This window comes from Drosophila subpulchrella, chromosome 2R (assembly GCF_014743375.2).
Source record: "Drosophila subpulchrella strain 33 F10 #4 breed RU33 chromosome 2R, RU_Dsub_v1.1 Primary Assembly, whole genome shotgun sequence".
Taxonomy (NCBI): domain Eukaryota; kingdom Metazoa; phylum Arthropoda; class Insecta; order Diptera; family Drosophilidae; genus Drosophila; species Drosophila subpulchrella.
This window is the reverse complement of record NC_050611.1, coordinates 14,067,284-14,080,934: the sequence shown is the minus strand read 5'-3', so window position 1 is coordinate 14,080,934 and position 13,651 is coordinate 14,067,284. Positions and strand designations below refer to the sequence as shown.

Below are 13,651 nucleotides of genomic sequence, written 5' to 3'. Positions count from 1 at the left end.
CTTGGCTTTTATGGATATTTATAAATGGATTTGGACATGGCTCTTTGGACAAACTAAACGGGTGGTGGAGGTCGGGATTGCTGCTAGTGTCTAGGCTTTTGCTCTTCCAATCATCTTTCCATGGCCGTCACCTGCTCCTTGAGGTAATCCAGGTGGTTGACACTATCCTGCATCACATCGTACTGGTAGCCCACGTGCTGCAGGATCAGCGTCATCTTCTGCAGATTCTGGTGGCTGTAATCCGAGACCACGTCCACTTGGGTGAAGTTCTTTAGGGTCTGATGCATGATCTGTGGGTGGGTTTGGTATCTCAGTTAGGGTCATTGCAGGCTTTACAAGTTATAACTCACCTCGTTGCTCTTGGAACCCCTAACAACCTGACGGGCCACAGATCCTGGAAATATCCAATATCTCACTATAGTATCGATTTCTTTGGAGTATCCATCAACAACTCACCCAAATTATTTACATTTACGCCCACGCGGGCGCACAATCGCTTCTTGGAGTCGTCGAATAAATGTCGAGCACTTGAACTGGTCGCAGAGGCCATTTTATTTATGGTTTAACGTTGTTTAAATGTTAATAAACTCGCAAAGTGTAAACAAAGTCAGGGAGAAACAGCTGAGATAAAATATTTAATGGCAATTTCAGTGTTGTATAGTGGTTCGCTTGTAGTTTGCTTAATCAGACGCATAGAGGGCGCTAGGAAACTAATCAAATTTCGAGTGCGGCGAATTTAAGCGAGGCGAATTCAAACGAGGCGGGAGAATTTAAATTATTAAACAAACTAGATTCATCGGAAAGTATGTAACAGGAAACAAGGAAGCGTTTTTGAACTTATAAATTATATATATTCCAGATCAGGATCACTAGCCGAGTTGATCAAACCGTATCCGTCTATCCGTATACACAGATCTCCGAAACTATGGAGCTAGAATGTTGGGACTAAGCATGCAGATTCTTGGGATTCCTGCGCAGCGCAAATTTGTTTTAGCTGGGTGCTAGCGCCCACAGACTCCCATTACACTAAAACCCGTCTATCGCCCACAATTTTGAATATTTTGTAAAAATTTTAATGAGATTTCTCATTATCAATAACCATCTTATGCCAAAAATTATTCAAATGGGACCATTCATTAAAAATGTAGAACCAAATAATAATCAATAATAAGCCAATTCAATCGAGTGCAAAAGGGATGGAGACATGTAAGCAGCAAACGGATGCTTCAAAAATATAAAAAATCGAAAAAACATGAATAGAGTATTATAGTTAAAGTATGTATTTTGATTTCTACTCAACAAATTTTTTTTAATATCCCCGCCCACAACCAAATTTTGGATCCTCCACTGCATTTAATTATCCCAACATTATCAGGTAAGCTTTAAAATCAGAGAATAAAATATTTATGACTAAATAATAAAGATATGTAAGATAGATGGTTTATATTTGCTGATAATAAAATCTTGACTTTACTAGGCTTTAAAATAGATTTTGGTTTTAAAGAATTTTTAATTTTCAAAAACTCCTATGAACACTTGTATATCTCTATCCTAGACCTAAATCGGCAGGATGTTCTAGTCGCGACACACTGTCGACAGTGTGGAATTTACTGAACCTGCCCCTGGTTCACATCCCGATTTCAGGAACCCACATACATGCCCCCAAAAACTATCCGGAATTCCCTGCTGGCTGGCGCCAAAAGGCGTGTCGCTAATTGTACCTAAACGTCGGCATTAGGCGCCAACTTTCAAACAGGAAGTCAAAGAAGTCGTAGGAATTGGGGAGCCAGATTCTTTCTGGCCTCCAAGCCGATGTTTCTCCCACATTTGCCCACTTAGTTGCCACATCATAGCTAATAATAAAGGCTAATTAAGCGATTCTGTGCCAACACCTGTAGTTCATTTCGACCCTCCATCTCCCCTAATGACAATAAATTGCCGCTAAATGTCACCAATAGGCATCTGCAGCTCCATCTCTATCCGCCATCTCCAAAAGACCGATTTCCCTCCAGGCTGGACGAGAGCGCTTCTAATTAATTTATGATTTTCCTCACCGCATTAATCTCCCTCGAATGGCGGCGTCTCGAGAAAATGTCGCGAGCCCCAAAACAAGACAACAGCAAAAAAAATGTCATGCAGATGTGGCCACAAAAATGAAAAGAGGGGGATCGGTATCCCCCCAACCACTATATAGAATGTTTGTGGTATTATGTGTATTAGGAGGGCTCATGTTCGGGTTAGACATTTGTCATAATTACCATAGAGATGCACGTCATGCACTGGAATTACCGGGCTTACCTAATCGATCAGAGATTTTAACATATTTACATTTAAATATTTTTTTATTTTTCTTGGAAATTAATTAAAACATATGCTCATCACTTAGTCCCATAAATCTGCCCAGAGCAAATATCAGTTTCAATTTGTGCGTGAAACTGTTTGATATCACAGACCAGACTGCCGATGTCAATTAGTAGAATCACTAGAGGATCTGCACCCCTTTCTTTCTTGGGATGGGGGCAATTTTCCGCCACTCGAGGGGAGATGCCTCTGTTCCCGTTTCCATTTGGCTCATTAAAATGCCGGCGCAATTGTTGGAGATCGAGGAGAATCCCATCGATGCGTTGAGGTGGCAACACTGAGCACTCCGCACACTCGAGATACAAATGCAGCCAGAAGATGCAGTCTCCAGATCTGTCACTCAGTCCTGAGTAATTACACCAAATTAATTGCCCGCGGTTGTCAGGGCTCACATTGTCTGCTAATTTTCGTCGATTGCACAGCTTTTCTTTAATTGTCGCCATCAGCAGCCCATGAATCCAAATTGATTCTGCATTTGATCCAAACAAAATAAAAAAACAAATAAAAACCCCATTCAACCCGTGAAAAAAACGATAAATGGAAGCACGGAAATCCGAGAAGATTGTGTCGTAAAAAGCGAAACACTCCTATATGATTTAAACTGCATGTTTTGTAAAAATCTAATTTGATAATTGGTTGTAATTTATGAGTCTTGTCTGCTCGCCTGAGACATAAACACAGCACGGAATGACGCCTTTTACTCCTCGAGCTCCTCCCCAAGCATGTTTCCCAGAAAAGAGCTCTCCACCGAGAACCGGGAACTCACATACCATCTCATCCCATTCCCGAACTCCGAATTCGAAACGAGGCGCACATTAAATTAATAATATGCAGTTCATTCTCTCTCATTTTTTCTTAATTATTATTTATATCTGTCAGTTTATAAAGCGTAGGCTGGTCTGCTTTGGATCGTTTCCTTTGCCTGAAGAAGATTTTATGAATGAAATTAACAGCATACTTTGGGTGGAGAGGTGAAGATTCATGACTGATATTTATGGCAGACTACTGGAAGGATAATGCAATCTGTACATGATTATGTTTGATTTCCGCAGTAACGGATGTCCCGATTACGTCATTTAAATTCTGAAGAAAATCATTATGCAAATTATAAGAATAACAATATAAACGTGTTAAATGCACTTTTAATTATCCAGTTCTAATGTCGTTTAAATACCTTGATAAAATCAGGAGTCTTATAAATCAACTTATAGATTCTAAAAAAAATACAATCTCTAAAAAAAGAAAAAAAATCTATATTTTATAATGTAAGTTTATTATATTTCTTACTTTTCATTTTAAATACCATACAATATTAATCACATATGATGTTTGAAAAATGCTTTCTTCTCGATCTTCAAAAATTCTAGTGTCATCTTTCTCCACTATAACTTGCTCTATTAGGTTTATACACAAATTAGCTTCGAGGCAAACAAATAGACAGCCCAAGGAATTAATCAGGATACAATTTCCCAAAGAGTTCAATGCACGGCCGCAAAGGAATCCCTTGGTGGTGCGTCCAACGTCACCTTTGACGTAATCGGAAACCCCAGGAATATCCGACAGACAATGGCGTGGGAGTGTCGCAGATACAGATACAGATACAGATGTTTGGCCGGAGCAGCCCAATGATCGATGTGCCAGCGAGACCCAAGACCCAAGTTAGATGTAGCTAACACCCCGCAGGACTTGATGCATCATTAGCTGGATGCGATGACAAAAAGAGGGGACAAAAAACATCGGCATTACGGCCGGAGGACGGACTGTTCCACGCGACTGCCAGTGCAACTCCGCCCGGGACTCCGCCGTGATTTATGCTGCGTGCGCCTGACAAACACTCGAGAAGTGATGATTTATAATGAAGATGCATGCTCGGTTATTAATTAAATTCTGACGCTGCAGCGCTCCATTTAACGTTAAATGCGATCATCAAACGAGCTCATCTGGTTAGCTTAAGGGTTTTTGGGGGTCTTATGCAATAACCTGCTAAAGGGCCAACCGATCTCTAATTAATTCGGAATGCCAGAGTCAAAACAAAGTACTCAATGGAATTTCAAATATGGCATGCCATCCTAAAGCAGAATAAAATTGCTTATGATCTTCATTTCATTTTTATAACGCAGTAAAGTCATTAAACAATATATTGTATATTATAGTATACAACTAAATAGATCTAGCTTCTTTTGTTAATAATATAATTATTTCATTCTGTTTTAGAAAGATCATTTGATCTTTTCCATACCAACCATAATAATAGGCTTTCATTTATATGTATATAGAAATAATGTACTGTTCAGTTGGATTGATATTTTAGGATATATTATTGTGACCAGTGATAAATCTATAAGTTTTTTAACTTGTCGTGCTAGGATAATAACTTTCAATACTTAATAAAAATAATAATAATAAAGTTAGCAGGCATCAAAAAACACAGTCTGGGTATTTTGAAGACCTTTAAAATCCCCAGACTTAAGATCAGTAGGGCCAATATAACTCGGATGTCGGCTTCATTTATTTTAAATTTATATATTTTTTATAAGCCGGACAAAATGGTTTTTAAAATGTATAGATTTTTATGATCTTCTATTATATTATCAGATCAATGATTAAACAAAAAAATAACAAAGTGCTTCGCTTCAATTGAACTTTACAAACCCAACATGGAAATGGTATAAGAAATAGCCAACAGATTGGTAAATGATTCGAAATGCCAGAGTCGAAACAAAGTCTGCCCTCTGTCTGGCAGTGGAATTTGAAATATGGCAAGCAATAGTCGAATATTCATTAAGCGCAATTATGAAAATTAAGTTGTCATTTTGATTTGAGTGCCCGCGACACTCGGGCATGCGGCCTCATAAGGCAGATCCAAATCCCCTCGAATCCTGTCCCCGCCAGTATTCTCATTAAATTAAATCAAACTGACAGCTCGGCCGGCTAAATGGATGCGAAGCTGCGATTCGTCCTCGCCTTTTGCCCTTTCGCTCTCGCATCTTGGCGACTAATTAACGTGTTTTCACATATTTTGTTCAAATCGCGCATGAATAATGAAGACGTTATCACACGGCCATCCAGGCATCCATGGCACCCTGTAGCATAGTAAATGACGTGGAGTTGGCTGCTGGCCAATTGGAAACTAGTGTCGCCCATGCCGCCGGCTAATTTCTCAGATCCACCCCTCCACTCCGATCTTGATTGCCCCCTTTTCCATTCCCCAGCACATTCTGTCTGAATTATGTGTTCATAATTTCGAATTAATGAAAGTTTTACAGGGGGCTCGGTATATTGGGATTGTACAGTCAAGGAAAGCAATTTGAAATATTTTTATTATCCATTCGCAGGGTAAGAACAGAGAAAAATCGTATTAAATAAATATTAATTAAAAAATACAAAAGATACGACGATAGATAGGTAGATAGATATATAGATCAATAGATAGATATATAAATAGATAGATAGATAGATATATAGATAGATAGATAGATAGACAGATAGATAGATAGATAGATGGATATATAGATAGATAGATAGGTTGATAGATAGATAGATAGATATAATATTAATATTTTAGTCATACCTTTCAAAACTGTATTTGGGATACCATTAATGTTTAACGTTCAAGACAAATTTTTTACGCATTTTCAATTTTAAAGCAAATTAATCTTTCTTTTGCAGAATTCAAGGATCTTTACCTAAAAGAATATATAGAGGTCAAGATGTTCGGATATTTTAGAAAAATACCAATATACATTTAATACTAAAAATCGAAAACCAAATGTTTTAAAAAAGTTTTAACTGTCGTACCATTTAGTTAATTATTGCTACCTTACATAAATCAAGAAAAAACAAATAATAAATTAATTTTCATACATTTTTAAAAACTGAGTTATTTGTAGAAATATAAATTATCTCAAACGAGGACACGTGCCCGCACACCAATGCACTGAAACCAAATCCAGTCGCCAAATATTGGTCGGTTGCTCATTAATCAAATGAATGAAATATGTTGGCAAACGTATTAAAAATATTTAGCAAGCCATCGAAATATTAAATAGCGCTACTTGTAGACAATTAGCCAAAAATTATGACTTTTAATCACAGGCAGAGCGGCAAAAAAAAACGAAATCGAAAATACTGCAGACGGAGACGAGCAAGAGCCACGCCCTCCTCGCCACAATTTCACACATGTTTTAAAAATAAACCAATTTGTGAGGGGAATATGTTTCCGTTTCTTTCTGTCTTGAGGACCGGCCGTATAAAGTATTCGACTTAGGCTCCGCCCCGCCAGGCGATCATCTTGAAAAATCGGCCAGTGAGCAGGATGCTCCGAATATTCAAATTAGTTTTCCGTAAGATCTCGACGCGCGCTGTTGTCTGCGGGATAAAATTCCGATACGGTTTCTAGAGCACTTGGAAATTATTTACCGATCCTAAAATCGTACTAAATTATTATAAATATGAATTCGCAATCGGCTGTGCGTCGTTATCCACACAGTTTCTCCATCGATCAAATCCTGGCCAAGCCGGAAATGCGTAGCTCCGATTCCTCCTTTCCGGAATCGGCGCAGGATGAAAGTGGTCGCGGTGGCTTTTGTGGTGGTGTTTCACGTGTTTCGAGTCCAGCCACATCGAGTTGCTTGGAGGATAACTTGGATGACGGCAAAAGTGATATCGATTTGGCCTCGGATGATGGAAACGGTGCGTATGATTGATGTGCTAGAAATGCTTACCATAGCATAAGTCATAAAGTAAAGATGTGATAATGGCTTCATAGGCATTATGTCAAATTTACCTGGATTTAAATTGAAGTTTTAACACTACGAATCCTGAAAATTTTTTTATAGGCCCTATAAGTATTCTAAAACCCCAGGCAAATGCAAGCGAGAAAAGTCGATTTTGTTGGAAGTTAAAAAAATGTCCGATTGTTACTTATTGATTTGAGGTATAAACTACGGTAACGATCATGATAAACAGAAATTACTTGGTATTTTTATTGACCTATTCTTATAGGTAGCTATTCGATTATATTAATATAATTAATATTAATATAATAGCTGATCTACCCATGCCCATGTATCAAAACCATTAACGTTATTAAATGATTCAACTTCTAATTATTAACTATGCTTTTATATATAGACGGCTATACAAATAGAAAATTTATAAAAAAGCTCTTCAGTTATATTGTTTAAAAAGTTACAATAAGTACAAAAAAAAGCAACTTTCTTAAGATTTGTTCCGAAAGAAATCTATTGAAAAAAAACAACCAATTTACGTTTAAATTAATTTCTGTAACAGCTAAAATTATGGACATCATGAAAAGAACTAATACGATTATGAAAAATTATTTTTGTTTCATATACTAGATAAAACATTTGTACACCCAAAATCTTGAAATAAAAAGAAAAGAAACAATTTCACAGAAAGATTCAGTTCTTAGTAGAAATGACCCATAGCGCAAACGTTAATTATTGGGTGCAGTACCACGAGCCTCCCACCTGAATGATCGAGTGTTTACGGCTGAATGATCTCATCTGTCATCTGTGCGATCGAGAAACAAATGATCAGAAATTAGCTTTTCGGGTGACAGAGGATAGCCATCCATTTACCTTCATTTTTCGCACCCCAACGCAGTCGACTAATGATGCAAATGTCAAAAGCAAACAAAGAACGGTCGCAGTATCAAAGGAAAGCTTCCACCCGTAAAGAAGGAATTTATATGACAATTTGTTTTCGGTCAGGCAAGAGAATGTACGGCAAAATGGCCAATTAGACGCCTTGGCTAAGTGAAATGCAACTTTTTGATATGCACATGCTTATTCAAGGGGTTTTTGGGGAGGAGGGGGATTGTAGATGCAACCTTGCCAGCGGATCGACAAATTACAATTAGGCGAAAATAGTTGGCACCGCTCTCGGGAATGGCCGCTGTCGGTAGCAATAAATGTCTAATTTCGAATCCCTTTTTTTTTAAGATTTCAATTCCCCATTTTATTCCGTTGCAGGCCTCGGCGATGACCGCAAGAAGCGTCCGAGAACCGCCTTTTCGGCAGCCCAAATCAAAGCCCTGGAAACCGAGTTCGAGAGGGGAAAGTATCTCTCGGTGGCCAAGCGAACAGCACTGGCCAAGCAGCTCCAACTCACAGAAACGCAGGTGAGGAATGGGATCCTTTAATGGTATCCCATTGAAGTCTTCTCTAGTTTGTGTGATTAATGTTGGGATATATTTTAGAAAGCGAGAGATTCTAATATAATCGTAGTAACAGGAATAATTGACATTAGACAATATTGATCCTTTGCAAAATATTAATCTAAGCTCTAAATAAATAAAACAATTTATACAAAATTTCCCGATAGTTCACTTGTAACTTTAACCACCGTGGTATCATCCGCATAGTAAACTATTAGAAGGTTTTAGGCTTGGAAAAAGGATGCAAATTTTGGTTTATAAACCTACTTTAAGTTAATCATACGGGCGAGAAAATTGTACTAAGAATTATTAGTTCGATTTTTAACTGTTTTGCAATTGTGTATATCCGCGCGAATTCCAAAACTAGCATGTTAAGCATAAAGACGAAGTCCGCTTGGTTAAACGAATCAAAGATATTTTTTCTTTTTAGTTAAAAAACAGTTTAGTTTTAACAGGATCATTAAAATACAAAACCATCTGCACTGACCTTAAATTTATATTCAGAAGACAATTTTGAAATGTAATCAAAAAAACTCCTGCCTTGTCTGGTATTTTAAAATGTATTTACCTGTTGTACCCCCAACATAGATAAAGATATGGTTCCAGAACCGCCGAACCAAGTGGAAGCGCAAGTACACCTCGGACGTGGAGACGCTGGCCTCTCACTATTACGCCCAGCTGGGAATCGGGGGATTGGCCAGACCAATGGTGGTTGGAGATCGACTGTGGCTCTTCAGCCAAACGCCAACGGGTCCCACGCCCATCCAGTCCATCATGCTGAATGGTAGCGGATCCGCTGCACCCATGCCATCGGCGGCGGCCACCGGCTCACCCATGCGTCCGTATCCTACGAGTGGCGGAATGCCTCCACTGCCGGGACCCAGTGTGATGGAGAGTGCCCGCAATGCGATCCTGGCCCGTGGACAGCCCCTGAACTTTGCCCTGCCCTTTGGAGTGGCCAAGCCGCCGACGGGAGGAGTGCCCTCAGCCAGCTACATCCCTCGCTGCAAGTCGTATGCGGGCAGCTATGTGGATTATGCTGCCTCCCTGCCACCAAACGAGGCCTATCTGCAGATGAAGTACGCCACACTGCCGCCGGAAACGGAAAGCGGGTCCTCCAATGGTTTGGCCGAACTGGAACGCGTCTTCGGAGATGCAAATGCCAACTTTCTACAGCAACGGAGCACTCCAGCCGGTGGAGTAGCTACATCCTACGGCCACGACGGATTAAATCAAGCCCAAAGGAGCCGTAGACCCACGCAATCAGAGTCCGAATGCAGCGACATTGACTGCGAGCAACTGGACGAGGATGAGGAGCCACCAGCAGTGGAGTGAAACTACAAACATCATTTAATCTTTAGAATTTATGTTCCGTACGTCTCTCACACACAAAAATATGCTCATACAAAGGGTAGTCATAGGGGGTAGAGTACATGTCTCGTCTGTGTAGATTCCATTACAACTAGCTGAGAGTGGCACACTTTCAGACCTGCCCGGGATTATTGGCTCACCCCTTGTGGCCCAGCACTGGTCTAGTTCTCGTCCTAGTTCTAGTTCTAGCGCTAGTTATTGCTATTCTATGTTACATTGTGGGTCGGGTATCGTTTACTGACTGGCTCTCAACAATTAATAAATGTAAATTAATTAATTAAAAATCACAAATCACAAATATTACACGTCCGTTACCGTTAGAACTCGAGATGGATCAACTTAAATGCTAAGAGTTACATGCTGAATACCATAACTTAACCATTGCTATAACTATTTGCAATTTAACATGGTAAATTGAGAGATTTAGAGAGCTGTAACAAAAGCGAACGACACTGACTTATTTACAATTCATTGCGTTGCTTGTGTGGCCGGCTAGAATGGAACACTTTTGGGCTCTTGCCACACACAGTTCGGTTAACTACTATACATAGTGGAGACTCATTTGATTTGATTTTGTTACGCCAACAGTAGGCCGCAGGCCAGGGAGTTCGATGAAACCAATGACTCTTCAAAGAATCGATCTCCAAACTCCCCGCCCGTCGCGATGGCAATAAACAGCAATTGCTGTTCGAGGAGATTCCATAGTTACAACTTAGCTAATTGGTCAAACAAAAATAAAATATTCATAGGGCTATTTTTTGGTATTACAAGCACACGAGCTAGCTGTGTGGTGGAGGAGGTGGAGTTGGCGATGCGCAGGCTTTAGCGTCGTTAGCTCCAAGAGAGCTCGTAGCCCTTCCAGTTGGCATTCGGTGCCAAGTGCACGCGCCGTTTGTTGTAGTAGAAGGAGACTATGCCATGATAGGCAGTTCGAGGAACACCGCTCTGTAAGGATTAAGAAGGGCTCTTGTATTAAGAATGATTGCAACCAAAGAGTTTCATTAATTTACCTTAAAGTCATCCATCAGCCCCAGCATCTTGGTTGTCCGCTTGTATTGCTCCCTAGTAGTGTATTGGATGCGAACTGGTCCTTCAATTCTGCAATGAAATAAACGGATGTGAACATTTATTAATAGCGCTCTCCTTATCAGTGTAGCTTCAAGCTAACAAAATATCTCATACTACAGTTTGTTTCTATGTATTATCTCAAAATGTTCTGAAACATTGAATTTGACTGAGTAATAGCTTTTTAGAAAAAGTATAAAAATTATATAGCGATTTTCAGGAAGTAACTACCCAGAGTTATTATGTAAATAACTAACAAACCAAAAACTCACCTGATGAGATTCCGACGCAGTTCATCGTACGTCACAATGGGATACGTGTATACGCGTCGCAGAAACGTGTTATCGTAATTGTCCTGAATAGGAAATAGTAATTATCATGGTCAAGCTATAGTGCACTATGTTACTAACCTTCAGCAAGTAGCTCATATTGATTTTCGTGAACTGCACAAAGTCCTCGCTGAGCTTAATGTGCTTTAGATACTTATCAAAGAACAATCCGCTATAAAAAACAAAACAAAAACATACCATTAAATATGTGTCATTTTGTTCCAATTTGTGCTCGTTATCTCTTACTTGGATACGCCTATTTTTCCAAACGTGCGAGTCCGCGATATTTCGGGCCTTATGCACACGCGATCTTTGCGCTGGGCCGGATGACGTATCCAATCATCCCAGAAGCTAGAATAGTTAACGAGCAATTAGCGATCTGCTGGCAAATGGCATAATTGCCCAACTCACGATTTGGGCCATTTGACCGACAGCTCGCCCCACAGCTCTTTTGTGAGCATCCAGCCGAGACCAGGAAAGAAGTCGGTGCGGTAGAGCAGCTCCGGCTGCGCTGCATCCACCACGGCAGCCTTGCCGTTGTCGTTCCAGGCGGAAACGCACCACAGGCTGGAGTCCTGTTTGAGCAGCTTGTGCGTCCCCAGGAAGTACTCGAAGAAGTCGGGCGCCACGTTCAGGTCGTCCTCGACTATGATGACGAACTCGAAGCCCACGCCAAAGGTGGTATTCAATGCCCAGCCATAATGTCGGGCTATCTTGTAGTAGCCCTTGAACTTCTTCTCCTTGGGCAGCACGGTGATGTCGCTGAGATCAGGCTGCTCGATAAGGGTGACCTGGTTGCCGTAAGAGAGGATTACCTCCTTGGTGGGCTCGTCACCGCAGTCCTATAACATAAGATTAAAATGAAAATCATTTGAGTTAAATAGGTATAGTTAATCCCTACCTGTGACACTATAATGGGAAACTGTTCAACGCTGGGTCTGTACTGGACCAGATTGTCGATGCACTTCTTCACAGACACCCGATTGCAGGCGAAGACCAGGACTGGGAAGACGGGCTCACCGTTGGCCAGATATGTTTTCGTGGGAATGCGTGCCGTGGGCGCCTTGGCCGCCAGCTGTTCTGGGAGCTCAGCTGATATTTCGGCGGCAACGATGCTGATCTGGGGCGTGGAGGCTGGCGAAGGTGACTGATTCTCCAGGTACTTCATTTTGACAAACTCGAAGACATTCTGGGCCAAATGGTGACTTTGCTGGCTGGCCTCGCGTGCCTGCGAGTTGAGCTTGTAGGCCTGATGCGCTTGATTCCTGGTCGAACTGACGCCTGTGTGGCGCAACAGCAGATAGTAGGTGGCATAGGTCCACGTAACCAGAAAGCCGACTACCAGCAGCACCTTGCGCGATCGCATCTTCTTGTAGGGGAGGAATTGGTGGGTGGTGGTGGTGGGTGTCTGCTGCACTGCGTCTCTACCGCTGCAGCGGCATTGGTGTGAAGCTGGCTAATCGGATTCGGTGGGATTGGAAGCCCTGGGCTGGCTCTCCTACAGCAAAGCACCCGTGTCGAGCAGCCGTGTCCAACAAGCGTGTCCAGCATTGGGCACGGGCCCAGCTGGAATCGTCAGCATCTACTGTGTATAAGTGTGTTTATCTGCAGGTCGTGGGTCGCACGTCACACTCCAGCGACCGCCAGGCTGGCAGATTTCGCAGATTCTCGGTAACTCAAATCCGGATTGGATTGGTTCGAATCGAAATCGAAATTGAATCAATCTGTGTGTGCTGGTGGTCAATCGAATCGCGGATGTGTCACACGTCACAACTGATCCACTGGAAGTCCGATCGATTTGTTCGCCGGTTGGAATGCCGTGTTTGTTTGCCTAGCTGCCGGTTCTCGCTTCAATTGACAGCCACTGGTTACGTGTTTGCCTGTAATTTGTTTGCATTGCTTAAAAGGTAAACCATTTGGTGAGAGAAACGCCAGCGTTTTAGAAATGGCACAGCAGCGGCTCGTGCATTCGATACTATCGGTGTGGCCAGACGTTCTGCGAAGGCACTAACGCGTCTTTAAAAACGTGTTTAGCAGGGGGATTCACGGATATTATTTTCATTTAGGCGGTTCATTTGAATTTTTGAAATGTAAACCGAACGAAATAGTATTTTAGACTCGCTTTTGAATAAATCATATCCTGGGTCACATCTGAAAGTTTTAAACGAAGTCTATTTACCGAAACAAAAGTAGGTCCATGGAAATTTAAATATACATAGCAGCAGTTTTCGGTAAAGTAGGTATGCCTGATTAAAAAAGAACACTACATATTTTTGTATGGTAATATTTTAAGGTTAAGTTTTAAAACCGATATTGCACTGTATTAACGTATATTTTATTATTT

At 41.0% G+C, this 13,651-nt stretch overlaps 3 protein-coding genes across 3 annotated transcripts; 1 reads left to right on the top strand and 2 right to left on the bottom strand.

The window, feature by feature from the left end:
• Nucleotides 1–75: 75 nt before the first annotated feature.
• On the bottom strand, nucleotides 76–635 carry LOC119551023. Its single transcript, XM_037860079.1, has 3 exons — nucleotides 457–635; nucleotides 351–394; nucleotides 76–290 (listed from the first exon to the last, which is right to left on the bottom strand). The coding sequence occupies exons 1-3, from the start codon at nucleotides 548–550 to the stop codon at nucleotides 111–113; spliced, it is 318 nt and encodes a 105-aa protein (XP_037716007.1). The 5' UTR covers nucleotides 551–635; the 3' UTR covers nucleotides 76–110.
• Nucleotides 636–6,716: 6,081 nt separating this feature from the next.
• LOC119549529 (ventral anterior homeobox 1) lies at nucleotides 6,717–9,913 on the top strand. Its single transcript, XM_037857650.1, has 3 exons — nucleotides 6,717–7,053; nucleotides 8,358–8,506; nucleotides 9,131–9,913. The coding sequence occupies exons 1-3, from the start codon at nucleotides 6,813–6,815 to the stop codon at nucleotides 9,875–9,877; spliced, it is 1,137 nt and encodes a 378-aa protein (XP_037713578.1). The 5' UTR covers nucleotides 6,717–6,812; the 3' UTR covers nucleotides 9,878–9,913.
• Nucleotides 9,892–13,399, bottom strand: LOC119549527 (alpha-1,3-mannosyl-glycoprotein 2-beta-N-acetylglucosaminyltransferase). The gene is made up of 7 exons (XM_037857647.1): nucleotides 12,209–13,399; nucleotides 11,719–12,149; nucleotides 11,554–11,658; nucleotides 11,389–11,479; nucleotides 11,251–11,333; nucleotides 10,924–11,011; nucleotides 9,892–10,858 (listed from the first exon to the last, which is right to left on the bottom strand). Exons 1-7 carry the CDS (start codon nucleotides 12,671–12,673, stop codon nucleotides 10,745–10,747), a joined length of 1,377 nt encoding a protein of 458 aa, XP_037713575.1. The 5' UTR covers nucleotides 12,674–13,399; the 3' UTR covers nucleotides 9,892–10,744.
• Nucleotides 13,400–13,651: the final 252 nt, after the last annotated feature.

Coding starts and splice junctions, on each gene's coding strand:
- LOC119551023 (XM_037860079.1), bottom strand. CDS start 550: ATGGCCTCTGCGACCAGTTCAAGTGCTCGACATTTATTCGACGACTCC. Junction 395..456: donor CGTAAATGTAAATAATTTGG/GTGAGTTGTTGA, acceptor GGATATTTCCAG/GATCTGTGGCCCGTCAGGTT. Junction 291..350: donor GGGGTTCCAAGAGCAACGAG/GTGAGTTATAAC, acceptor ACCCACCCACAG/ATCATGCATCAGACCCTAAA.
- LOC119549529 (XM_037857650.1), top strand. CDS start 6,813: ATGAATTCGCAATCGGCTGTGCGTCGTTATCCACACAGTTTCTCCATC. Junction 7,054..8,357: donor GGCCTCGGATGATGGAAACG/GTGCGTATGATT, acceptor ATTCCGTTGCAG/GCCTCGGCGATGACCGCAAG. Junction 8,507..9,130: donor TCCAACTCACAGAAACGCAG/GTGAGGAATGGG, acceptor CCCCCAACATAG/ATAAAGATATGGTTCCAGAA.
- LOC119549527 (XM_037857647.1), bottom strand. CDS start 12,673: ATGCGATCGCGCAAGGTGCTGCTGGTAGTCGGCTTTCTGGTTACGTGG. Junction 11,334..11,388: donor ATATGAGCTACTTGCTGAAG/GTTAGTAACATA, acceptor TTTCCTATTCAG/GACAATTACGATAACACGTT. Junction 10,859..10,923: donor GGCTGATGGATGACTTTAAG/GTAAATTAATGA, acceptor TAATCCTTACAG/AGCGGTGTTCCTCGAACTGC.